This window comes from Phacochoerus africanus, chromosome X (assembly GCF_016906955.1).
Source record: "Phacochoerus africanus isolate WHEZ1 chromosome X, ROS_Pafr_v1, whole genome shotgun sequence".
NCBI lineage: Eukaryota > Metazoa > Chordata > Mammalia > Artiodactyla > Suidae > Phacochoerus > Phacochoerus africanus.
Genome location: NC_062560.1, coordinates 129526716 through 129553236, shown reverse-complemented (window position 1 = coordinate 129553236; position 26521 = coordinate 129526716). Strand labels below are relative to the sequence as shown.

Sequence of the window (26521 nt, the reverse complement as noted above, 5' to 3'; positions counted from 1 at the left end):
GATCTGGGTGAAGGGCACCTGGGAATCCTGTGGACTATTCTCGCAAGTTTCCTGTAAATCTGAAATAATTTCCAAGCAGAGTGTTGTAAAAGATGAAGAGCAATAATTGAAAGACTCGAAACCTAAGGACAATTTCTAAAACTGAAAAGACAGTTAACAGAAAATTCAATCAGAGAAACATATGGAAGAAGATGTAAAAAGAATTAAAAAGAAAGTATGGCAAAAAGAAAGCGGAAATGATAAGAAAATGAATGCATCACATGCACCTATTAATAGAGAGATGCTCTGGTTTTTCCAACCAAACAACTCAAGATCTTGCTATATTCTGTTTTAAAAAGACATACCTGAAACCAAATAACTAAGGAAGGTTGAGAATAAAGAGATGGAAAAAGCTGTAACAGGAAAAAGATACTAACAAGAACTACAACATCCAGCAAACAGGGAATGGCCGAGATTTCTGGCTGCCCTAATCCAAATGTGCTTAGAAAAGAATGCCGATTTTTTAGCCAAGATACAGCTACCTGACAGGCCTCCCTGGGAGCTGATGTGTGAACACTTGATGAAATGCTGCCAATGAGGTCAAACTGGAATCGTGTTCTGGGAAGGTCACTCGTTAGAAGTGGGCCGAGCGGGGACCAGCCCCTTGGTGCCCTCCTACCTTTCCTCTTCCTTCTGGCCCGCAATGGACATGTGCTGGCTGCAACTCCAGGAGTCTCGTGGACCCTGAGGGGACCTTAGGATGGAAACCATACACCAAGAGGGTGACGCAGAGGATAGGAGCCTGGGTCCCTGACAGTACTGTAGAGTCCCGGAATAGCTCTCTCTGGACCTCTTCTACCCAAGAAAGAGATGTCCAGGACAATATAAAAATTATGAGCCTTGATACATTCTTTATGAACTAACAACACAGCTAGAAAAAATATATAAAGCTAACTCTGTGGAGTTCCCATGGTGGCGCAGTGGTTAACGCATCCGACTAGGAACCATGAGGTTGCGGGTTCGGTCCCTGGCCTCGCTCAGTGGGTTAAGGATCTGGTGTTGCCATGAGCTGGGGTGTAGGTTGCAGACGCGGCTCGGATCTGGCGTGGCTGTAGATGTGGTGCAGGCTGATGGCTACAGCTCCCATTTGACCCCCAGCCTGGGAACCTCCATATGCTGCAAATATGGCCCTAAAAAGACACACATACCAAAAAAAAAGTAAACAAGGGAGACGGAGAGTAAACTTAATTTTCACCTCAAGAATTCAGAATAATGAAGAGTTCCCATCGTGGCTCAGGGGAAACGAATCTGACTAGTATCCATGAGGATGCAGGTTCGATTCCTGGCCCTGCTCAGTGGGTTAAGGACCTGGCGTTGCTGTGGCTGTGGTGTAGGCCCGTGGCTACAGCTCCGATTGGACCCCTAGCCTGGGAACCTCCAGATGCCGCGGGTGCGGCCCTAAAAAGACCCAAAAAAATTTCAGAATAATGACAACAATAAGAACAACAACACAGCAACAATAAAACATACAGAAAATAGAAGGAAGAAACTAATAAAGAGAAAAGCAGAAATTTTTTTTAAAAAAGAAGCTAAGAAGCTGAGTTAAGAGAACCTAAAGTGGGTCCTTTGTAAAAACCAGTGAAATAGATAAGCCTCTGGAAATAGAATCTAGAAAAAAGAGAAAACACACGTAAACAGCATTAGGTGGCTTCCCTGACACAGTCCCTGCAGCCAGAGAGACAATGATCGGGTGGAGAGACCAGAAATGAGAGAGTAACGTATATTAGCGATAAACGCCACAAAGAAAAGAAGCCAAATTTTAAAAATAAACCATAGGAATTCCCACAGTGGCCCGATAGGTTAAGAATCTGACCACCATGGCTCAGGTGGCTGCAGAGGCAAAGGTTCAATCCCCAGCCCGGTGCAGTGGGTTAACGAATCTGGTACAGGTCACAGTTGCAACTCAGAGTCAATCCCTGGCCCAGGAACTTCCATGTGCCATGGAGGCAGCCATAAAAAATAATAGTAATAAAGTTTTAAAATAAAAATAAGCTATATACTTCCTCAGGTCAAAAAAAAATGGAAAACTTGGATGAAACTGACAGTTTTCTAGGAAATTATTACCATAATTGACTCAAGGAGAAGTAGAAAACCTGCAAAAGAAAAAACAAGCAAGAGAAAATGCAGTCTGATGCGGCCTGTCCCAGGGAGAGAGGAGTTTTCTTAAACGGATAAGGAACATCTGTCAAAAACTACAACAAACATTACACTTACTGATGAATTATTAACAACTATCTTCCTGAATCTGGGAATAAAAAAGGATGCCTAATATCCCCGCAGAAAGCCCTACCGAATTTTGTAAGGCAATAAAGAGAAATAAAAGCCATACAGATTACCAAAAAATGAAATTTGATTATTCACAAGTGACCTGATTGTGTTTATAAAAAATGATAAAAACGCACATACTATTGAAATTAATAAGTAAATATGGCAAGACCGCTTGGCATAAGACCAATATACAAAAATCCTTTGATCTTACATATACCAGCAAAAATGGGAAGGAACTTTTTTAAATGATGCCATTTGTAATAGCTTTACAGTATTTTTAAAATAAACATCAAAGAGCTAGGAATAGGAGTTCCCGTGGTGGCTCGGTGGTTAACGCATCTGCCTAGGAACCATGAGGTTACGGGTTCGATTCCTGGCCTCACTCAGTGGGTTAAGGATCTGGCGTTCCTGTGGCTGTGGTGCAGGCCGGCAGCTGCAGCTCCGATGGGACCCCTAGCCTGGGAACCTCCATATGCCGTGGGTGCGGCCCTGAAAAGACAAAGAAAAAAACAAGCTCGGAATAGATCTAATAAAAGATGTATAACGCCTCTATACTGAAAACTATAACGTGTCACTGAGAGAAGTTAAAGACCACACAAAAGGAAAGATATAACAGATGCTCCCAGAGAGGAAGCCCTCACTTAAAAACTGTCGGTTTTCCCTGAATCGAGCTACAGATTTAAGGCAATCCGAATCGAAGCTGCCGTAGGTCTTTTGCCTGTGGGTATTGAAAGGCCACATTCTGCAATTTCTGTGTAAAGGCAAAGGCTAGGAATAGCTAAGGCAACACTGCAGAATCAAGACAGCGCGGTGCCGGCACAGGAATAGACCACAGGCCAAGAGAGCAACGTCAAGAATCCAGAAGTAGCAACGCGTCCCGGAATGTGCCGCACCGATGACAAGGAAATGGTCTTTTCTTGTTTCTTTAAATCACACAAAAGAAACGTGTTAACGAAGTCTTACAGGGCAAATACCCTTGCTTGAAACTACCAGCCACTCCAGTCGCGACACAACTGTCTCCTCCCAAAACGTAGCGACTATCCTGACCCTTAGGACCAGCGCTGCCTCGTATTTCCTCGAGGTGTTATCATCCAGGTCCGCCTGCCTGAACACCGCGCCTCATGCTCCCCACTCCTCAATTTGTTCTGTGCTTTGAGTTTCTTAAACCTACAAATTTCCCCCTCCCTCCCTCCCTTCTCTTCCTTCCACTCCAGTTTATTTCGTCACTGATTTTGTCTGTGCATGTGCGTGCGTGCGTGCGTGCGTGTGCGTGTGTGTGTGTGTGTTCTACCTCGCTGCTGCTCATTCTGCAGCAGCTCTCCTGGAGCAGGTATTTAGATTCTGTATGCCCTCCGGCCATAGAGACACTGACTTCTCCGCTTCCTTTTCTTTCAACGTCTTGCTTTCATTTTTAAACTTGACTTCCTTGAGTTCACCCTGGGGTCGTCATGGTGTGGTGATGTGCCAATGATTGGTCAGAATATTTTCGAAATACCTTAAACCAGTAAGTCTTTGAATTTTTGCCAATGGCATCTGTATATGAAGGCGCACTTTCCAATTTCAGGAAGTTTACGAATCAGCCTTAGCTCTCGCCTCCTGCCTATGCAGGGTTTCAAGGTCAGCCACAGGTGAGTGACCAAAGCCCTTTCTTTTCGTAGGTCTTTTCTGGGCATGTGTACAGCCTTGTGCACACATAAAGACTTCTAGGTCCTTAGCAGCTTATCCAAACCTTTAAATAGCCTCTACAGCCATCACAAGACCCTACCCTATAGCACAGGAAAAGCTACTCAATAGCATGTCATAGCCCATATAGGGAAAAGTAATGATTATGTTTACCTGTATTACTGATTCACTTTGCTGTACACCTGAAACCAACACAACACGGTAAATCAACGGTACTCCAATGAAATTAAATTTTTTAAAAATCTCCTCTCGGGAGTTCCCATCGTGGCGCAGTGGTTAACGAATCCGACTAGGAACCATGAGGTTGCGGGTTCGATCCCTGGCCTCGCTCAGGGGGTTAAGGATCCGGCGTTGCCGTGAGCTGGGGTGTAGGTCGCAGACGCAGCTCGGATCCAGCGTAGCTGTGGCTGTGGCGTAGGCCGGCGGCTGCAGCTCTGATTTAGAGCCCTAGTCTGGGAACCTCCATATGCTGAGGGAGCGGCCCTAGAAAAGGCAAAAAGACAAAAAAATAAAAAATAAAAATCCTCTGTGGCATCAAATTTCCCAAGACTTTCTTTGAAGTTTTGGGCCAGGCTCTTGTTTGGCTCCAACTGAAATTACAGCCTTACTAGCTATCATGTGAACAAGTTCAGCCACTTACTACTGGCTTGGGTTACAACCCGAGATAGGGTTTTTTCCACAGACTTGATATCCCAATCAAATCGAAGAGTACCAACCCTCTGGGAATAGGGCTTTTACAAGGAGACGAGATGTCCTGGGCCTCGAGATGATGCCTGCGACAGAGCTCCAAGAGGTGCGTTCCCCTGGGTTGGTTCTGAGGCTTCCATTGCTCACGGCTACGAAGCCCAGAAGCCGGGGGCATGAGGCTGCATATTCGGCAGTTCTGATTTGTTGTGATGGCTGCACCTGCGGCATGTGGCGGTTCCAGAAATGGTCTTTTCAATAAACAATTCTGACTCAATGGACATCCATGTGAAAAAAAAAGTGAATCTTGACCCCTGCTTCAGAACAGTCACAAAAATCAAATCCAGGGGTATTATAGATCTAAACACGAACGGTAAAACAATAAAACTTTAGGTCAAATGCAGAACATCTGAATGAGCTTGAGGTAGGAAAAAATTCTTAATAGGAATACAAAAAGCTCTAAAGTGGGGGAAATGATACATATTAAACCTAAGAACCGGTATCCAAATATTTGCAAACCATGTACCTGATAAAGAGTTAATATCCAAAATATATAAGGAACTCCTACGACTCGTCCTGTTAGGATAGCTAATACACAAAAAGACCAGTGTTGGTGAGGATGCAGAGAAAGTGGAAGTTTCTCAAAAGACTAAAAATAGAACCACCACATGATCCAGCAGTCCCAGTTCTGGATATAGAGCCAAAAGAATTGAAATCAGGATCTCAAAGCAATGTCTGCGCGCCTATTATCATTGCTGCTTCCCTCACAACAAACAAGATATGGAGACAAACCAAGTTGTACTGAAAGGAATGGATAAAAATGTGATATATATACACACACGAAGGAATATTATTCCGTGTTAAAAAGCAGAAAATCCTGCTGTTTGCAACAACATGGATGAACCTGGAGGACACTATGCCACATGAAATAAGCCAGACACAGAGAGACAAACACCGTATGATTTCACTTATCTGAAGTATCTAAAATAGGCAAACTCAGAGAAGCAGAGAATACCATAGTGGTTGCCAGGGGCTGGCGGCTGGGGGAAAGGAGAGTTATTCAACGGAGATAAAGTATTGTGCATATTTCAAAATCTGTGGAGAGGGCAGATCTCGCATTGTCTTCTTAACCACAAAACCAAACCTAAATGAAACACAACAAAAGCAAAGGACACAAGCAAGCTTGCAGGTGCTGGATGTGGCTGTTACCTTGACTGTGGCCACGTCAGCCCTAAGCCTGATTTCTACGCAGGCTCTAGATCATGTATAAGCCAATAAAGAGTGCAGCTAAAACAAGGGTGAGGCTCAGGAATTCAAGCGGTGCTTCTAGTGAGAACGTTGGTGACCCTGTCAGGACCTTCTCAAGGTCAACAGATGCGGGATTTGACATTCTTTATTGAAAGGAGGCACACAATGGGCACTGGATGAGCCATTTCGTTTCTATCGACTCAAGCTTCTGAAAGACATTCAATGATCTTTTTTTTATTAAATTACAGAGTAACGATTTTTATTTTATTTTATTTTTTTTGCTTTTTAGGCCACATCCACAGCATATGGAAGTTCCCAGGCTAGGGGTCAAATCTAAGCTACAGCTGCCAGCCTACACCACAGCCACAGCAATGCAGGATCCGAGCTGCACCTGCGACCTATACCATGGCTCAGGGCAATGCTGGATCCCTAACCCATTGATCGAGGCCAGGGATCGAACCCGCAACGTCAGGGTTCCTAGTGAAATTCTGTGCCACGACAGGAACTCCTCAATGATTTTTTAAAAGCATTTTTCCTTTACAAGATCAGCACCCTTTAATAAGAATGCAATGCGAAACACATTCTTTTTTTTTTTTTGTCTTTTTGCCATTTCTTGGGCCGCTCCCTCGGCATATGGAGGTTCCCAGGCTAGGGGTCGAATCGGAGCTGTAGCCACCGGCCTACACCACAGCCACAGCAACGTGGGATCCGAGCCGTGTCTGCAACCTACACCCCAGCTCACGGCAACGCCGGATTGTTCACCTACTGAGCAAGGGCAGGGACCGAACCCACAACCTCAGGGTTCCTTGTCGGATTCGTTAACCACTGCGCCACGACGGGAACTCCAGAAACACATTCTAAAATTCTGGTAAACGCACATGGAGAATAAGTTTCCAGCTAATACAGTTTCCCTCCAGAGATGTACTCCCAAATAGATTTTTCAGACATCTAAATGTCACCATCTTACACAAATAAAATGTTTTTAACGCTTCAAGTGTTTCCCTTATAGCAGTCCAAAGTTCAGAAAAAACATCCGTCCTCTGTACTTCAACTACCAATAATCTCACCAATTGCCCGTCAGGCATCACGTCATCAGCAAGAACAGGTGGTTGCCCAGAGGAGTTCGGAAGCAGCTGGAGACATTTCCGAAACCCAGAAGACTAGACGCCGTATCGCACCCTCCAGTCCCTGCACTCGGCTCCCGTCTAGTCAAACAGCTGCTGTCTTGTTCCCTTCCCGCGACAACGGAGACGGAAAGACACAGAGGCTGGCCCCTCCTGATGCTGCTTCGAATGGCTTTCACCTATTTTTGAGCTCTCGCCTTGCATGAATGTTCTTCGGCTTCGCTGAGGTACAACCGACAAGAGCGCTGTACACAGTTAGGGTGCCTACCGGCTGTTCCGGCCTCATGCCCGCTGTGAATAATCACCACGACCAAACTCACGCTCCATCACCCCGCGCTGCCGCCTTTCAGGGGAAGGGTGAGAAGACAGGACTTACCCTCTCGGCACATTTCGGTACAACACGGCACTGCTAACGCTGGTCACACAGCCGCCCATCAGAACGTCTGTGGCCACCAGCTCCCGCCTGCCCCCCCTCAGCCCCTGGCACCCACCGTCCCACTCGCCGGTTCAGACGCCGCGTGGGAGCGGGCTCCTGCACTATGTCTCCTCGCGCGAAGGGCGTACTTGACTCCAGGCTGGCCCAGGTCGGCGCCTAAGGTCGGCTTCCCTTCTCTGGGGCGCTGAAGGGCGTTCCTGTACCTTTTCGTGTCCATCTCGTAGCCGTTTGTTTGAGAAATTTCTCTTCTTTTCTTTTTTAGCTTTTTAGGGCCTCCCCCACGGCACACGGAGGTTCCCAGGCGAGGGGTGGAATGGGAGGTGCAGCTGCCGGCCTGCACCACAGCCCCAGGCACGCCAGATCCTTAACCCACCGAGCCACCCGCAACCTCAAGTGAGATTCGTTTCCACTGCGCCATGACGGGAACTCCTTCTTTTGAGAAACTGCTATTCAGGTCCTTTGCCCACCTTTTAATCAAGGTACTTGATTTTTTTCTCTGAGCTCCTTGTATATTTTAGATGTGAATCTCATAGCACGTACATGCTCTGCAATTATTTTCTGCCATCGTATATGTTGCCTTTTACTCGGCAGACATTTCCTTTGCTCTGCAGAAGTTTGTTAGTATGAGGCAATCCCACTTGCCTATTTTTACTTTTGCTGCTGCCTCAGAAAAATTTTTCATTACCAAAGCCAATGTCAGGGATTTCCCATCTCGTGACCCAGTGGTTAACAAACCCGACTAGGATCCATGAGGATGCGGGTTCGATCCCTGGCCTCGCTCAGTGGGTTAAGATCCAGCGTTGCCGTGAGCTGTGGTGTAGGTGGCAGACGCAGCTGGGATCTGGTGTTGCTGTGGCTCTGGTGTAGGCCGGCGGCTACAGCTCCGATTCGACCCCTAGCCTGGGAACCCCCATATGCCTCGGGAGCGGCCCCAGAAAAGACAAAAAATAATAATAATAAAATGAAATAAAAAGACAACCCACAGAATGGGAGAAAATCTTTGCAAATGATGCAACAGAGAAGGGCCTAATCTCCGAAATATATAAACAACTCATGCGACTCAAAAATAACAAAAAACAACCAGAGTTCCCATTGTGGCGCAGTAGAAACGAATCTGACTGGTATCCTTGGGGATGTGGGTTCGATCCCTAGCCTTACTCAGTGGATCAAGGATCGAGGGTTCCCTGAGCTGTGGTGTAGGTCACAGAGACCTGGCTCGGATCCTGCGTTGCAGTGGCTGTGGTGTAGGCTGTCGGCTGCAGCTCTGATTCGATCCCTAGCCTGGGAACCTCCATATGCCATGGGTGTGGCCCTAAATAGCTAAACCAAACCAAACCAACCAATTGAAAAATGTGCAGAAGACCTAAACAGACATTTCTCCAAAGACGACATACAGACGGCCAACAGGCAACACGAAAAAATGCTCAACATCAGTCATTATTAGAGAAATGCAAATCAAGACTACAATGAGGTACCACACCTCACAACGGTCAGAATGGCCCTCATTAATAAGTCCACAAATAAATGCCGGAGAGGGTGTGGAGAGAAGGGGACCCTCTTTCACTGGTTGGTGAGAATGTAAATTGCTCCAACCACTATAGAGAACAGTATGGAGGTACAGAAAACTAAATATAGAATACCATGTGATCCAGCAATCCCACTCCTGGGCATATACCCAGACAAGACATTCGTTCAAACAGATACCTGCGCCCCTATGTTCACTACAGCTCTATTCACAAGAGCCAAGACATGGAAACAATATAAATGCCTATCAACGGATGAATAGATTAGGACGATGTGGTACATATACCCAATGGACTACTACTCAGCCATAAAAAAGAAGGACATAATGCCACTGGCAGCAACATGGATGCAACTAGAGATTCTCATACTAAGTGACGTTAAGTCATGAGGACAAATTCCATGTGATATCATTTATATGTGGAATCTAACACTGGGCGCAGATGATCCTTATCTACAAAACAGAAACAAATCATGGACATGGAGAGCAGACTTGCGGCTGCCAGGCGGCGGAGGAGAGAGAGGGAGTGGGATGGATGGGGAGTTTGGGGTTGGTGGATGCAAACTCTGACATTTGGAGTGAATGGGCAGTGGGGTCCTACTGAACAGCACAGGGAACTCTGCGGGACTGGGTCACTTTGCTGCACAACAGAAACTGAAGAAACGTTGTAAATCTCGATACTTTCATAAGAAATGTATATAAAACAATCAAGAACCTACTTATAGCACGGGAAACTACTCAATATTCTGTAACAACCTATAGAAGAATCTGAAAAGATGAATATATGCATATGTGTAACTGAATCACTTTGTTCTGCACCTGAAACTAACACATTGTAAATCAAGTATACGCCAATTTAAAAAATGTTTAAAGAATTAGAGTACGTTCTGAATTACTTTTAAATTTCCTGAAGCTAAACAAACCTTCTATTTCTGAATGACCCTGAACTTGGTCATTGTGCATTATTCCCTAATAGAGTTATATTTGATTTGTTGATATTTTATTCTAAATTTTTACATCTATAGGTAAGATTAGTCAATAGTTTTCTTATTCTATGCTACCTGTAACCAGGTTTTGATGTTAAAATTATTCTAGCTATTTTTAAAAGTTGAGGAGCTTTTAACCTTTTGGTGTGGTCTTTAAAATATATATATTGGGTGTTCCTGTCATAGCTCAGTGGTAACAAACCCAACTAGTATCCATGAGGATTTGGGTCTGATCCCTGGCCTTGCTCAGTGGGTTAAGGATCCAGTGTGGTGCTGAGCTGTGGTGTAGGTCACAGATGCGTCTCAGACCTGGTGTTGCTGTGGCTGTGGTGTAGGCCAGCGGCTGCAGCTCTGATTTGACCCCTAGCCTGGGAACTTCCATATGCCTCGGGTGCAGCTTTAAAAAGACCAAAAAAAAAAAAATGTATAAACTGAATTAGAGCCACCTTAAGGTTAGAATTCAGCTGTAAAGCCATGTAAATTTGCTATCTTCTAAAAATCACAGGTCCTTGTTCACCTTTTTCGGTCTCTGCTTTGATAACTGCATTAAGTTTTCTATTTTTTAATTTATTTATTTGCTTTTGAGGGCTGCACCCACGGCATATGGAGGTTCCCAAGCTAGGGGTTGAATCAGAGCTGTAGCTACCAGGCCACACCACAGCCACAGCAACGTGGGATCCAAGCCTCGTCTGCAACCTACACCACAGCTCACAGCTACGCCGGGTCCTTAACCCAGTGATTGAGGCCAGGGATCGAATCTGCATCCTCATAGATACTAGTCAGATTTGTTTCCGCTGAGCCATGATGAAGTCTTGTTTATGAAATATTTCTTTTATGGAAAATGCTTTTGGTTCCAAGAATAAGAACATGTTGGCAACCTCGGTATCCTACAGACTTTCTTTTTCTTTAAAACTTACATGGCTGGAAGTTCCCGTCGTGGTGCAGTTGTTAAAGAATCTGACTAGGCACCATGAGGTTGCGGGCTCGGTCCCTGGCCTCACTCCGTGGGTTAAGGATCTGGCGTTGCCATGAGCTGTGGCGTAGGTCGCAGACACAGCTCGGATCCCCTGTTGCTGTGGCTGTGGTGCAGGCCAGTGGCTACAGCTCTGATTCGACCCCTGGCCTGGGAACCTCCATGTGCCGTGGGAGCAGCACTAGAAAAGGCAAAAAGACCAAAAAAAAAAATAAAAAAATAAAACTTGGAGTTCCCGTTGTGGCGCAGTGGTTAACGAATCTGACTAGGAACCATGAGGTTGCGGGTTCGATCCCTGCCCTTGCTCAGTGGGTTAAGGATCCAGCGTTGCCGTGAGCTGTGGTGAAGGTTGCAGACACAGCTTGGATCCTGCGTTGCTGTGGCTCCGGCATAGGCCGGTGGCTCCAGCTCCGATACAACCCCTAGCCTGGGAACTTCCATGTGCCGCTGGAGTGCCCCAAGAAATAGCAAAAAGGCAAAAAAATAAAAATAAAAAATAAGTAAAACTTACACAGCTGTATGTTTTTTATTTGGACTTGTGGTCCCTTTTAATTACTACGTTTGGTATGAAGTTTAGATGTGATAAATTTTGATGCATACACACGTGTCTCATTTTTTGTATTCCAAACGGTCCTGTTATGGTTTCGTTTCCAATTTTACGTCGCTAGTATATAGAAACATGAATGCTTTTGTCTGTTGACACTGTATCCTACGCCTCTCTTAACTCACTTATCAGTGCTAGGAATTTAGAGAGTCCTTGGGGTTCTCCATACAGACAACCATGTCTTACACAAGTGGGGATCAATTTATTTTTTTCCCAGTCCACATGCCTTTATTTCTTGCTTTACTGCACTAAGACTCTTCCAGCACAAAGTTCAACAGAAGCGGGAAGAGGGGATTTTTCAGCACCACACTCTACTCTTCCTCTAGGACTATGGTGAATGCTTGACCTTTTAATCTACAGAGCTCTCCAGCTGCTTGGGGGTTTTTGTTGGTTTTTTGGTTTGTTTTTTGTGTTTTTGTCTCTTTAGGGCCACACCTGTGGCATATGGAAATTCCCAGGCTAGGGGTCGAAGAGGAGCTGCAGCTGCCGGCCACGGCCACGGCCACGGCCACGCTGGATCCAGGCGGCATCTGTGAGCTACAGCACAGCTCATGGCAATGCCAAATCCTTAACCCACTGAGCGAGGCCAGGGGTCAAACCCACATCCTCATGGATGCTAGCCGGATTCGTTTCCAGTGCCCCACAACAGGAACTCCCATTTTTTTTTTTTTTTTTTGAGGTAAAAATTCTGTGGCATTTTTTTATGGCAGCCCTAGCAAACTACTACACCCCCGATTTACCTCTCTTCTCTAATTTTTGTCTCTACAGATTTGCCTATTCTGGACATTTCACTTAGCATGTATTCAGGGTTATAGCATTTATCAGTTTACTCTCTTTACGGCGGAATATTCCATTGTATGACTCCACTATTTATCCACTCATCAGCAGATGGGCATTTGGGCTGTTTCCACTTTTTGTCTATTATGATGCTGTGAGCATTCGAGTACAAGGTTTGTTTGAACACCTCTTTTCCCTTCTCTTTGGTATATACCTCTGGGTGGAATCACTGGATCATGTAGTAATTCAGTGGGTCAAGGTTCCTTTTCTCCATGTCCTCAGCAACACATTAGTAAATCCATCCTACTGGGTGGGAGAGAGTATCTCAGTATGGTTTTTAGTTGCCTTTCCCTAAAGACTAATGATGTCAGGCAGTTGGAGAAATCTCTGCTCAAGTCCTTTGCCCATTTTAAAAACCTGAGGCGAAATTCACGTGATATAAAATTAACCATTTTAAAGGGAACAATTCACTAGGATTTAGTACATTTACATTGTTGTGGGGCCATAAGCCATACTCGGATACTTCGAGATTCCTCCACGTCGCAGCACGTTTCAGTACTTCCTTCCTTGCTTATGATGAGTAATATTCCACTGAATGGCTACACTAAAATTTGTTTCTCTCTTTATCAGTTGATGGACATTTGGGCTGTTTCCACCTTTCGGCTATGGCGAATAGTGTGGCTACGAACATTTAGGTACAAGTGAGTACCTGTTTCCAATTCTTTGGAGTATATTCCTAGGCATAGATAAATCCCTCGCTAGGTCATATGAGAATTCTATGTGTTAACTTTTGGAAGAACCACCATTGTACACTCCCCACCAAAAATGTCCAGAAGTGCCAGCTTCTCCACATCATTCCCAATACCCGTTATTTTCCATTTTTCAAATTATGCTCTACTTAGAGAATGTAATGTGGTATCTTGTTATAGTTTTGATTTGCATCTTCCAAATGACTGATGCTATTGAGCATCTTTTCAGGTGACATGTACATCTTCTTTGGAGAAATGTCGAGTCAAGTCCTGTGCCCATTTTTAAATTGAGTTGTCTGTCATTTTGTTACTGAGTTAGAAGAGATCCTTATTTGTTCTTGATACTAGACTCATTCTGACATAAGATTTGCAAATACCTTCTACTCTGTAGGTTGTCCTTCCAGTTTCTTGATAATGTCTTTTGATGCACAAAAGATTTTAGTTTTTATAAAATCCAATTTATCTATGTTTTCTTCTGCTATTCATGCTTTTGGTGTCTTATCAAAGATATCATTATGGAATCCAGTGCCATGAAGTCTTACCCCTATTTTCTTTTTTATTTATTTATTTATTTTTTTTTTTGTCTTTTGTTGTTGTTGTTGTTGCTATTTCTTGGGCCGCTCCCGCGGCATATGGAGGTTCCCAGGCTAGGGATCGAATCGGAGCTGTAGCCACCGGCCTACGCCAGAGCCACAGCAACGCGGGATCCGAGCCGCGTCTGCAACCTACACCACAGCTCACGGCAGCGCCGGATCGTTAACCCACTGAGCAAGGGCAGGGACCGAACCCGCAACCTCATGGTTCCTGGTCGGATTCGTTAACCACTGCGCCACGACGGGAACTCCCAGAAAGACATTTTCTGGAGTTCCTGTCGTGGCACAGCAGAAACGAATCTGACCAGGAACCATGAGGTTTCGGGTTTGATTCCCGGCCTCGCTGCATGGGTTAAGGATCCGGCGTGGCTGTGGCCGTGGTGGAGGCCGGCAGCTGCAGCTCCGATTGGACCCCTAGCCTGGGAAGCTCCATGTGCCATGGGTGCAGCCCTGAAAATACAAAAAAAAAAAGACAGACATTTTCTAGTTTGTTATTTGGAGTCTTTTCTCTGTGTCTCTCTCACAGACATAGACTATATATATATGGATGAATGGTTTCCCTGGAAATTACAATTAACATCTCAGTTTATAACAGCTTAATCAATACTCAGTTTCAAACACATACACACTGTTCCTATACAGCTCCATTCTCATCCTTCTGTGTTATGACAAATTACATCTTTACACAATATGTGTCTACCAATTCAGATGTTTAACTGTTGCTTTATGCAATTGTCTTTTAAGTCATAGGGGAGACAAAAGGAGCTATAACTGAAAATGCATTCATACTTTCATGTGGGTTCAAGGTATTGTCTGGCACCCTTTCATTCCAGTCTAGTGAAGACTTCTCGCCTGGTAGACCAAACGCTCTCCTTTTTTAAAATCTGGGAACCTCTTCATGGCTCCTTCATTTCTAAAGGGTGAAGACGTCTTGCCTGGTAGTTTTTTTCCCCTAAATCAGCACGTGACTATATCGGCCTCCCTGGTTTCTGATGAGAAACTGCCCCTGGACCTTACTGAAAATCCCTCGTATGTAACCAGTCGCTTCTCTCTTACTGCTGCCAAAATTATCTTCGGCTTCTGAAACGGATCAGAGTGTGTTTGAGTGTGGATCTGCCTGAGTTCATCCCACCTTGAGTTGAGATTTCTCGATGTATAGGTTCATGACTTTCACAAATTTGGGGTGGTTCTGGCCACTATTTCTTCATATACATTTTCTGCCCCTTTCTCTCGTCCTCTGCTGAGACTTCTACTACGAATATATTGATAATGCTCTGAGATGTCCCACAGATCTTGGGCTCTGTTCATTTTTCTTCCTTTTTTTTCCTTTCTCTCCTCAGACTGGGTAATCTGTATTCACCTATCTTGAAGTTTGGTGGTTCTTTCTCTCATCTCTGAAACCTGTTCTTATTGTACATCTCAATTCCAGAATTCCTATTTTGTTCCTCTTTATAATTTCTCTTTTTATTGATATTCTCTTTTAGATACCCTTTATAATCCTCATGGATTTCTTTAGTTCTTTGTATATCATTTCCTTTAGCTTTTTGAGATTATTTTAAATACTTCATCGAAACTCTTCATCTAGTAAGCCCAATGTCTTTGCTTCCTCCAGGAATGTTCTGTATTAATTTCTTTTTCTTTTTCTTTTTTTCTTTTTTTGGCTTTTTGGGGCCATACTCAAGGCATATGGAGGTTCCCAGGCTAGGGGTCCAATCGGAGCTGTAGCCGCCGGCCTCCACCACAGCCACAGCCACAGCCACAGCCACATGGGATCCAAGCCGCATCTGCGACCTACACCACAGCTCACGGCAACTGTGGATCCTTAACCCAGTGAGCGAGGCCAGGGATCGAACCCGCAACCCCGTAGTTCCTAGTCGGATTCGCCTCCACTGCACCATGATGGGAACTCCTGTGTTAATTTCTTTTTCCTGCTTATGGCCCATAATTTGTTTCCTTGAATGGTTGTTTTTTGGTGGAAAACTGGACATTTTGGTGTTATAAGGTGATAACTATGGGCATCATATTCTACCCCCTCCCCAGGGTTTGTTGCTGCTGCTTGTTTTATCTACTTTTGTTTATGTGTTGAGTGACTTTCTTGAACTAATTTTTTGGTCTATATTCTTGGTCACATATGGCCACCAAGGTATCTGTCCTGTTATCTTAGTAGCAATATGGTGACTTGACGGAGATTTCCTTAAATGCTGAGATTCTGGTGCTTTGTTCTTGAGTATTTGCCTGGTTGCTATAAAATGAGTAGTTTCTAGAGTTGCAGTAAAGTTGAATCTGACAGTTTTTGCCAGATTATTCATGACTTTTGTGAAGGACTTTTTGAAGTTTCCTACTCTGTCATCTTTGCTGATGCCACTGTCTCTAGTCACTTTGTCAATTTTAATGTCAATTTAGCATATTTTATCCATTCGGGTTATCAATGGAGAATAGAAACATTTTCAGGCAGTCAGAGACTCAGAAAGTTTAACTCCAATGCCAACCTTTCTCAGGAGAGCCTTTCACAGCACACTGACAGTGAACCAAGAAACACGACATTAAATCCAGACGAAGACGGATCCAACCCAGGGGAATAACGAAGGGAAGTCCCAGGATGTCAGCTGAGACCTTATTAGCATCGGAAGATGGAAGGTTTTAGGGAGCCATCCTAAGAAAAGCAAGGATCCCAAAGATTTCTATCTTACTCCTAAGAATGTAGAACTCAGGAAGTGATAAAAGAAGAGTATTAAGGGAGAAAAAGCCATTCAAAAACCCATGAAAAAGCAAAAAGCTACACAAGAAAAGAAACAGAATCACAGAATACTACCGTGCTCAGTTGTACATGGAATAATATTTACATAATCATAATAATAACACCACCTTGTTTTCCACCCTTAGAATCAATTAGTAGACAAAGCAGAGAAATCAGAATTGCGGTTACAACACAGAACACAGATTTTTGCAGCTGTGAAAATATAAAGGTTTATGGTAAAAGTGCAAGTAACAGTAGAGAGCCAAAAGATAGCGTAACATTGTCTGTTGTTCCTTTAAAAAAAAAAAAAAAAAATTGGCTGTGCCCATCACATGCACCATAGCACTGACAACACTGGATTCTTAACCTACTAGGCCACCAGGACAAGTGAAGAGGCAAACTTTATCCAAGACTAGAAAAGTAACCTCAGAAGAACGAAAAGCAGTAATATACCTACATTGGGGAGGATGGGGATGCAGCAGCCTAAGTGAGCTGAACCCTCAGTTGTGAGAGTAAAGGTAACGTGAGAAGAAGAGTTAACATCTAACAGCAGGAAATCCAGAAAGAGCAGCAGAAGTAAATACCAGAGGAGCTAAAAACAAAACTAGGAGAAAGAAGTGGCTCCCCTGGAGGAGTAAGACTATTTGTCAGAATTCTTCCATATCATTCAATATCTTTCCGCACATGTATCTGTGACCTTGACGAAAATTTGAAAATTCGACCCTTCCGCATCGTTCAACATTCCAAAGGTATATAAGGATGCGAGCCAGTGTCCACACCCGTCAGTCCCTCCTTCCCACTTCTCTGCTGGGGTGACAGATTTCTGTGTGTTTACCAGCGAGTGGGCTGTGTGTCATGTCGTGTATATAGTCCTTTTCCTGACATGAAAGGCAGCATTCAGTACGTACTATTCCCATAGCTTGCCTTTTTATTTCCCAATGTATCTTAGAGATATTTATGTATCGCTACTGGGTTTCCTCGTGTTTTTAACTATTACATATTATTCCATTATTTAGATGCATCTTAATCTATTTCGTCAGTTCTGTATTGACAGCCATCTGTTCTTTTCCTCACTGCTTTGCTATTTCAAACACTGTCATCGTAATAAATCGACAAACATAAGGGAAAAAAATACGGCATTCTTTGCTTTTGTCTCCCAATTAGAAAATAAACTTGGCTTTCATCTCTGCGTCCCTGGGGCCTACTATGGTGCTCGGCATACAGCAGATTTTGAATTTGCTCATTCAGGTTGAGTTGAATTTAGAAGAGGAAACTAACCTAGGCAAACATCTGAATGAGATAGTGTAATTCTAAAATCAGGTTTATGGCAGAGCAAAGACAAGCGCTCATACAAATCTACAATACTCCGCATGCTCAGCCTTTGTTTTACAGTTCACCGTAGAAAGGAGAAGTGACCGTGCGACTCAGTTTAGGATGGTTCAGGAAAGGAAATGCGGAACAAACAGGCTGCTTACGTGATCCTAGCTTTCTAGATCCCCAGTAACCAAGACGCTAGAGATCCTACCTCTTCACAAAGATGTTAACAGGTGTGAGTGGACTAGAGAAGTCATAGTGTCCTACTAAGGAGGGAAAGAAAATGAAACAAAACAGTCAATTCCCTGAACTGGAGACGACCCTCAAATATACACGTATATCTGTCATACTTACTCTGAGCTCTTTTGGGCCTGTATGGATTGAAAGCAAGTGTAGAGTACCCGGCCAGTCTTAAAAAAAAAAGAAAGAAAAGGAAAAAGGAAGGTCACACAGAGGATTAATATTGAAAAAGGTATAGCAATTTAGTAGACTCTAACCCCCAACTCAGAGGCCCCTCTGGGAGTGGAAGGTTCAAAGAGATTCCAAAGAGGGACTATGCACGAACGAGTTTCCCTAAGAGGGATCAAATACCCAGTCGACGTGAGACGGCCACAGTCGAACATCTGCTCGTGTGACAAGAGAGAACCGGTCACCAAACCCAAGCATCAGGAACTAAGAATGAGACCATCCAAACTGCTTTGGTGAAAGCTGTCAAACTCATTCGACAACTACTTCCGATGACAATAAATAAATGCATGACGGCTAAGCCGGAAGCCTTTCAAATAACGTATAAAGTTCAAGGCGCTGAACTTCAATGTTTCCAAAAACGAGTGATTTTATGAAGAATATTCGTTATTAACCTAGATTCTGAGAATAGGACACAGATTCTGTGTACTTAACAATAGGACACACTTGCTAAGTCAGCAAAACTCATACTTGCGGTGTTAAAGTTTCTTTTTGTTTGAACTGACACAGTAAAACCGCTTTACCTGAATATAAAATTCAAACGGAAGCACTCTAAACAGCTTCAGTTTTCTTCCCAATAAAAATATAGGTAAAAATAACCCACATAGACCGCAGTCAGAGTTTTTGAGCATATTTAAGTAAAACGCCCACTAAGTAACTGCCATACAACAGGTGGCGAATGGTAGCCTGTGCTACTACAAACATCTGGGCGCCTGGATGCCGTGGCTTCTGTCCCTCCCCCATCCCTGTCCAGGCGCCCCCCGTTTCAGGATGACCACATGAGTTACCATCCAAACCGGGACACTTCCAAGAAGGAAAGGGGCAAACTGAATAGAAGGCGGGGATAACGGGGTGAGAGGGGGACTGACAGGCAAGGGGGGCACACGCTCACGTGCGCCCTCACTCTGCCGGAGCCACGCTGACGTCCTCAATAGCCCCTAAGGTGCCCCACTCACCTCGGGATCTTTTCACCGCCTAGTTCCTCTGCCTGGAAGGCTCTTCCCCCAAGAAATCCACAAGACATGCTCCCTCACTCTCTTCAGGTCCTGACTCAGTGACCCTTCTCATTGAAACCTTCCCTGGCCACCCTACTGAAATTGCAAAGACTTTTCTCTATTCTGTGTGTGTGTAAGTTTTTTATACGTCCGCGCGCACGCGCGCGCACACACACACACACACACACACACAATACCTTTGTGTTTTTATCTTCTATGAAACAGGAAAATATAAGTCCTACAAAGCCTTGATCCATCATCTGGTACATGGCTTGTGTGCGAACATCTGCAAATAAACAAAAATGAAGTTCTGCTGTCAAATCAACAATATCTCACAGCCATGAAGATATAAACATAACAGCAGCATACAATCCTCCCCAGGTTCAGATTCTAAAGGCAAAATAGGGATATGTCCTAAGGACAATATGATTATCAAAGCATAGACATTTTGCTGGGTTACAGAAGTACCATGTACTATAGGAGTCTGCAATTAAGTAAGAAAATGTATTAATAACTCTAGGCTGACTAGCCCATGACTAGCCCTGCTATGAAAACTTCCATTAGCCAAAAACAACTTGATCATTTCTTCCAAGGGGACTCCAAGAGAAAGAAAGGTGGCGTTCCCGTTGTGGCTCAGCAGGTAAAGGACCCAGTGCAATCTCTCTGAGGATGTGGGTTTGGTCCCTGACCTCGCTCAGTGGGTTAAGGATCCAGTATTGCCACAAGACGCCACGTAGGTCACAGATGCAGCTCAGATTCGGTGTTGTTGTGGCTGTGGTGTAGGCCAGCAGCTGCAGCTCCATTTCGACCCCTAGCCTGGGAACTACATATGCCTCAGTTGCCACCCTAAAAAGCAAATACACACACACACACACACACACACACACACACACACACACACACACAGAGGATTGCAATAAATAGTCTCTGTACCTGCTACATGACCTCGGTAAAAATTTTAATACCTCTAAGCCTATTTCCACATCTGTTAAATAAGGATAAACATCATCCCTGCTTTCACAGGGTTTTGTACTTTATTTTTTATGGCTACACCCATGGCATATGGAAGTTCCCGGGCCAGGGATCAAACCCGAACCCTCCTGGATGCTAGTTGGACTCGTTTCCACTGCGCCACAATGGAAACCCCGCAACTGTTACCCTTACCCTTACCCACGAGCTCTAATCATGGTACTTGGAATGCAATCCCCACCCCCACCCTGCAGGCGGTCCCTAGGCCTCTCACCCGGATTACAGCTCCTCCCTCAGATACCTTCAGGGTCCTAAACCGCCCCCTAAACCCCACATCCAAAAGACACAGTTGACTCTCAGTGAGTGCCATCCAGAGAATTTTCTACAACCGTGCTGGCCAGAGCAGCATTTCCTCAGGTGAACACCCCATGGCGTAGTCTGCGTGCATTTGGGGCCACATTACATGAGAAATATGTACTTGCAAACACTCAGGTGAAAGTAGCACCATCTAAGCTCTACAGTCTTTCATTTACAGTCGCCTAAAAATTTTCCTGAAAAGAAACCACAGGCCTTAATGGGTAATAAAGAATTTTAAAACGAGACTATACATGCAAAAGTCTTTTCAGAATACAAGCCTACAATACCCATTACATCATAATAAAATGTTGGTTCGGCCTTCCCTTACTCTATCCTTTGTCCTAACAGAGTCTCCATCCAGGCCTGTTTGCTGAGAAGGGCACAGGCTGGTACTGGAATAGCGAACGAGTCGATTGTAATGATTCTAAGGAGTATTGACCTGTAACTTCTAGAAGGGAAAGTGTAATTTGAGGTGGGACCGGGGTGGGGGGGGGGGAGGACCCACAGCATGTGTAACTTTCTGGGCCATGGAACAAACCCAAGCCACTGCAGTGACCCAAGCCATAGCATTAACAAAGCCAGATCCTTAACCACTAGGCCACCTGGGAACTCCTGAGAAAATGTAATTTTTAAAAATGATTGGGGAGCTCCCACGGTGGCGCAGCAGAAGCGAATCTGACTAGGAACCATGAGGTTGTGGGTTCGCTCCCTGGCCTTGCTCCGTGGGTTGAGGATCCAGGTGTGGCCGTGAGCCGTGGTGTAGGTCCCAGATGCGGCTCGGATCGGGCATGGCTGTGGCTGTAGTGTGGGCTGGCAACTACAGCTCCAATTCGACCCCCAGCCTGGGAACCTCCATATGCCACCAGTGCGGCCCTAAAAGGATAAAAGACAGGAAACAAACCAAAAAAATTTTTTTAATAAATACAAATAAAAATGATTGGTTACACCGGAGTTTCTGCTGTGGTGTGGATAAGGACACGGGTCGATCCCTGGCCTCGCTCAGTGGGTGAAGGATCCGGCGTTGCCGAGAGCTGTGGTATAGGTCGAAGATGTGGCTCAGATCCCGCGTTGCTGGGGCTGTGGTGTGGGTGGGCAGCTGCAGCTCTGATCCGACCCCTAGCCTGGGAACCTCCATAGGCCGCGGGAGTGGTCCTAAGAAGTAAAAAATGGTTACAGAAAACTGCCTAATTAAAACTACAGCATGTGGAAATTCCCAGGCCCAGGATGGAACCCACGCCATAGCAGCAACCTGAGCTGCTGCAGTGCCACCACATCCTTAATCCACTGTGCCACCAGGGAACTCCCACCTTTCTCCTTTTCCTATGCACTTCAAAGGACAGTAAAGTGAATGTAAGAATCAGTTCAAAACAGTGCTGGAGTGCCATGGTGGCCTAGGGGGTTAAGAATCCAGCACTGTCACTGCAGCATCTCTGGGCACTGCTATGGCATGGGTTCGATCCCTGGCCTAGGAATTTCCCTATGACCCAGGCGTGGCCCAAAAAACAAACAAAAACCAGTGCCAAGTGTCATGAGATTTATGAACCAGGTTGCACTATTTAAACTGCTTCCATTTTTCTTTTGCAAACAAGTCTGTATCCCCATCCCCGCCACCACAGCCGTGCTTCCTCCTCCATTTCCTGTTTTGGTAACCAGCATGTTCTCCCTTAACCGGGCAAGATGCCTAGGCCCCTGCTTCACGGAAACCGCAGCTCAGATACTGACTCTGCCACTTATGCGCCACTGGTTTTGGAAAAGCTATTTGGGGCCTGAGGCTCAGCTTAGTGTCAAATGCTACACAAGGTTTACTAGGGAGTTTGCGTCGTGGCGCAGTGGTTGACGAATCCGACTAGGAACCATGAGGTTGCAGCTTCGATCCCTGGCCTTGCTCAGTGGGTTGAGGATCTGGCGATTCCATGAGCTGCAGTGTAGGTCGCAGACACGGCTTGGATCTGGCATTGCTGTGGCTGTGGCATAGACTGGCAGCTGCAGCTCCGATTGGACCCCTAGCCTGGGAACCCCCATATGCCACGGATGCGGCCCTAAAAGGACAAAAGACAAAAAAAAAAAAAAAAAGGTTTACTAGCCTTTCCACATGGATGTCACTGATGACTTCAGCAACAGCCACTTTAATGGTGATGGGCTAGAAGCCAGACTAGAGTGGGGTGAAGAGTATGGGTGAAATCACTGCAAGTCTTGTTACACTTACACACACACACACACACACACACACACACACATCCCCCCCAATGTCACATCCCACGCCGTCCCTACTTTTTTTGAATGAAAAAAATTCATAGTAGTTCCCATTGTGACTCAGAAGGTTAAGAACCCAACATAGTGTCCGTGAGGATGTGGGTTCGATCTCTGGCCTCGCTCAGTGGGTTAAGGATCCAGCACTGCCCCAAGCTGCAGTGTAAGTCACAGACGCAGCTCGGATCTGGCCGTGGTGTAGGTCGGCAGCTGTAGCTCCGATTGGACCCCTAGCCCGGGAACCTCCACATGATGCAAGGGTGGCCCTAAAAAATAGGAAAAAAATGCACTTATTCTTACTTGTCAGTCTTGACCATAGCTTGGAGTTCTTTTCCTATTTAAACATATGTACTATACATATTTTAAATCAACCTGTTTTGAATCTTCACTCGTTTTTTTCCAAGGCCTGCTAATACAGGGCTACTGTTTGACTCAATTCTTAAATGGCTCTCTGGAGATAAGTGGTACCTTTGTATCTCTAAAGTCGCTCAGGCTCAGGAAATTCACCACAACCTATTCACTGTGAACCCAGCTTAGCTGGAAGGTTCCTTTTCCTTTAGTTCCACCCATAGTTTTCCTACCACAAATATTCTGAGGCCTCAGTTGAGACACCTGATGTATTCTTATTGTTAATCCTTTGAATGCAGTCTGCCCTTCAACTTCAGATATTCTCAACTTCAATTATACTCTCTCTGTGCCATCAAGAGTTTCACTGATAAATACTTTAGCAGCTTTCTTTGGAATTGTAACAAACATGTGACAAAATGCCATGCACAGTCACCCCCAGTGGCTGCAGGGGCCTGGTTCCAGGAACCTGCCCCCACCCCACCGCAGATCCCCAATCTGTGGACGCTCAAGTACCTTCAATAAAAGGAGTAGTTGCAGGTCACACGTGCACATCCTCCCACAGACTCTAAATCATCTCCAGATGACTTCTAACATGTCATGTAAGTACTGTGTAAATTTAAGCTGCTCAATGTAACGCGTACAAGAGAGTAGCTTTGTGTTTAAGATAGTTCAGATGTTCACACCCAAGAGTGTCTAGCGGACTAGAGTCTGCAACTTGCTCTCTCTCACACATAGATATACGTGCACACACACACACACGCACATATGTAGAAAGAGAACAGTACGGCACATGTTTCAAAATGTTAACATTTGGGGAGTTCCCGTCGTGGCGCAGTGGTTCACAAATCCGACTAGGAACCATGAGGTTGCGGGTTCGGTCCCTGCCCTTGCTCAGTGGGTTGAGGATCCGGCGTTGCCGTCAGCTGTGGTGTAGGTCGCAGACGCGGCTCGGATCCTGCGTTGCTGTGGCTCTGGCGTAGGCCGGCGGCTCCAGCTCCGATTCGACCCCTAGCCTGGGAACCTCCATATGCCGCGGGAAGCGGCCCAAGAAATAGCAACAACAACAACAACAACAACAACAAAAGACAAAAAAAAAAATGTTAACATTTGCCAAATCTGGGGGAGGAGGATTCATGAATTCTTTGCACTATTTCATCAACTTCAAGTCTGCAATTATGTCAAAATAAAAGTCAAAAACACCTCTGTTCTTGTTACCACAGGTTAACGCTTCAAACTTTTCCCTCTCCATTGAACAAACTGTTTTGATAACAGTTTTGCTCATGTCGTGGGCCCACCACTATTACGGTCAGCAGGTCGGGTAAAATTCCGTCAGCACGAATCAGAGCGAGGCTGCTGTATCCCTCATTCTAGGTCAGTATTCCCAGCACTCACCTAGCGCCCACTCCCAGGGATGGGTGCAGGAACCAACAGGGTGGGGAAAGAGGAACCTCGGGCAGGTACCTTTCAGAAAAGCCCTCCCAGGGGACTGAGAAGGATCCTTCCCCACACCAAGAACTACTTGAGATACAAGACCGCTGCTCTTGAGGTGGGGGACTCCTAACACAGTGTAGATGAATCTAGAATTTTCAATGAACTCAAGCCACCATGCCTAGAAAGAGAACATCACAGTGGAGAGAGTGCAGACTTGAGAGACAGATCTGGGTTCAAACCTCATCAATGCCCCTTATTCGGCCCACGGGACCCTCTGTTTCCGCCCCACTGCCATGAGTCACAGGAGAGAGGAGAAAACGTAAAGTCATTCCACTTCTTCGCAAAGAGTCAGAGAGGAAGAAAAAATGCCCATGATTAGGGAAGGGGGGTAAAGGCAAAAACAGAGAAAACAATTGTGTGACAGTACACTGGTAAGAGGGCCGAGGAGGGTGGGTCGATAGATCTTTTAAAACAGAGACTCCGGAAACATCCGTTTTGTAAATTTCACCCTCCCATCTTTGATTCTTCTGGACAGCGAGAGCAGTCAGCAATTTTCAGCTACAGCTGAATTTTAGGGGGGCTATCAGCCAGTGGTCAGCTTTGTCCTAAAGTCCTGAATACTATCAAAATGAAATTTCATCTCTACTAAAAACAGTCAATATCATTCATTATTTTTAAAACAGCCAAATAAAAATAAGAACACCTGCTTCAGGATAGTCAAATGATGATTTAAAATAATGACAGCACATGAAACAGAGAGGGAAAAAGTGATATTCATTGCTAAGAACAATAAACAAGGCGCCCCCCCATGAAACTTACCAACGTGTGAAGGCCAAACAGTTATGTGGGGGTGGGAGTGATACCAGCCCACAACTCTCATCGGGCGACCTGTGAGTTCAGCCAATCTGTGTGTCTGTCAAGGTATTTTCTTTTCTTTTTTTTTTAGGTTGACATTTATTTATTTTTTGCCAATCAATATTCTTAAGTGGTTTTCAAAGCTGTTCTGAGAACCATCTAAAATACAGTTTAAGGCCACATTTGGAGACACCCTTGGGTGGTGGAAATTACTTTCTGGCTGAGGGATGGTCAAGGTATTTTCCACTTGTGGGAACAAAATCTGTGGTGCTCAAAAGGGCTCAGAAAGCATCCTGAGGTTTAAAATAAACCTATTACAACTTAATATCAGCAAAAGAGTAAAGAAAGGTCCATGCCCAGAATTTCCTAGTCCTCCCATCTAAAGCCAAAGGTGTTTCTTTTTTTTTTAATAGGATCCTTTTGGTTTCCATTATGATTATATATCCTTACATCCTCTTCATCCAATTTAGCTACTATTTGATCACTCGAGGACGTAGCACCGCGCCGTGCTGCGCTACCTGAAATGAAGCCTCTCCATCTTGGAGCGTCTCATCGTTAACTTGTGCAAAATCTTCTACCCTCCCTCTAGCCCGGCCTGCTCTCAATTTTTACAAAGTACAAGGCTCTTCAAATGCCCTGGATTTCTCTCTGGCGGGCTGTCCAGGTCAACAAGAGCCCTGACAGTGGTTTCGGAGACCAAATGAACAGAGACCCCCTGCTTCGTCTCCCCATTTGCCTAGAAATGTCCCCCTGAAGAATATTTTCCTCCTTTGTTCTAGAAATTGAAATTAACCGTAACTACCTGAGGCTCTAACCTGAGAAAAGAGCACAGCCGGAGCGAAGACGCTGCTACCCCGCAAATGACTGCCATGAAAACCCAATAATCCCTTCTAGACAACGACGTCTACAAATGTCTTTTCAATTTTTTTCAACTGTCAGGAGAAACCACTTAAGTTCTCCAAGCCCATTTCTCCTGCTGAGGCCGGGAAGGGCCGCCCCGGGGCCTGAAAGGCAGCTGGGCGCAGCGCTCAAGCGGGAAGGGCCTGGGGGCTGCCCCCACCGGCCGGAACCCGGGGGGCATCGGGCAGGGGGCTCGGAGGGTCTTGGCTCAACA

At 45.1% G+C, this 26521-nt stretch overlaps 1 protein-coding gene across 3 annotated transcripts in view; it reads right to left on the bottom strand.

Annotated features, from left to right (window-relative positions):
• The window catches only part of BRCC3 (BRCA1/BRCA2-containing complex subunit 3), a 53456-nt gene that overhangs the window by 18069 nt on the left and 8866 nt on the right, over positions 1-26521 (bottom strand). For all 3 annotated transcript variants that reach the window (XM_047764453.1, XM_047764454.1, XM_047764455.1), the window contains 3 exons: positions 25372-25459; positions 19395-19483; positions 18092-18147 (listed from right to left, as the gene is read on the bottom strand). In XM_047764453.1, coding sequence (XP_047620409.1) covers positions 18092-18147; positions 19395-19483; positions 25372-25459 — 233 coding nt within the window. The remainder of the gene's footprint in view (positions 1-18091; positions 18148-19394; positions 19484-25371; positions 25460-26521) is intronic.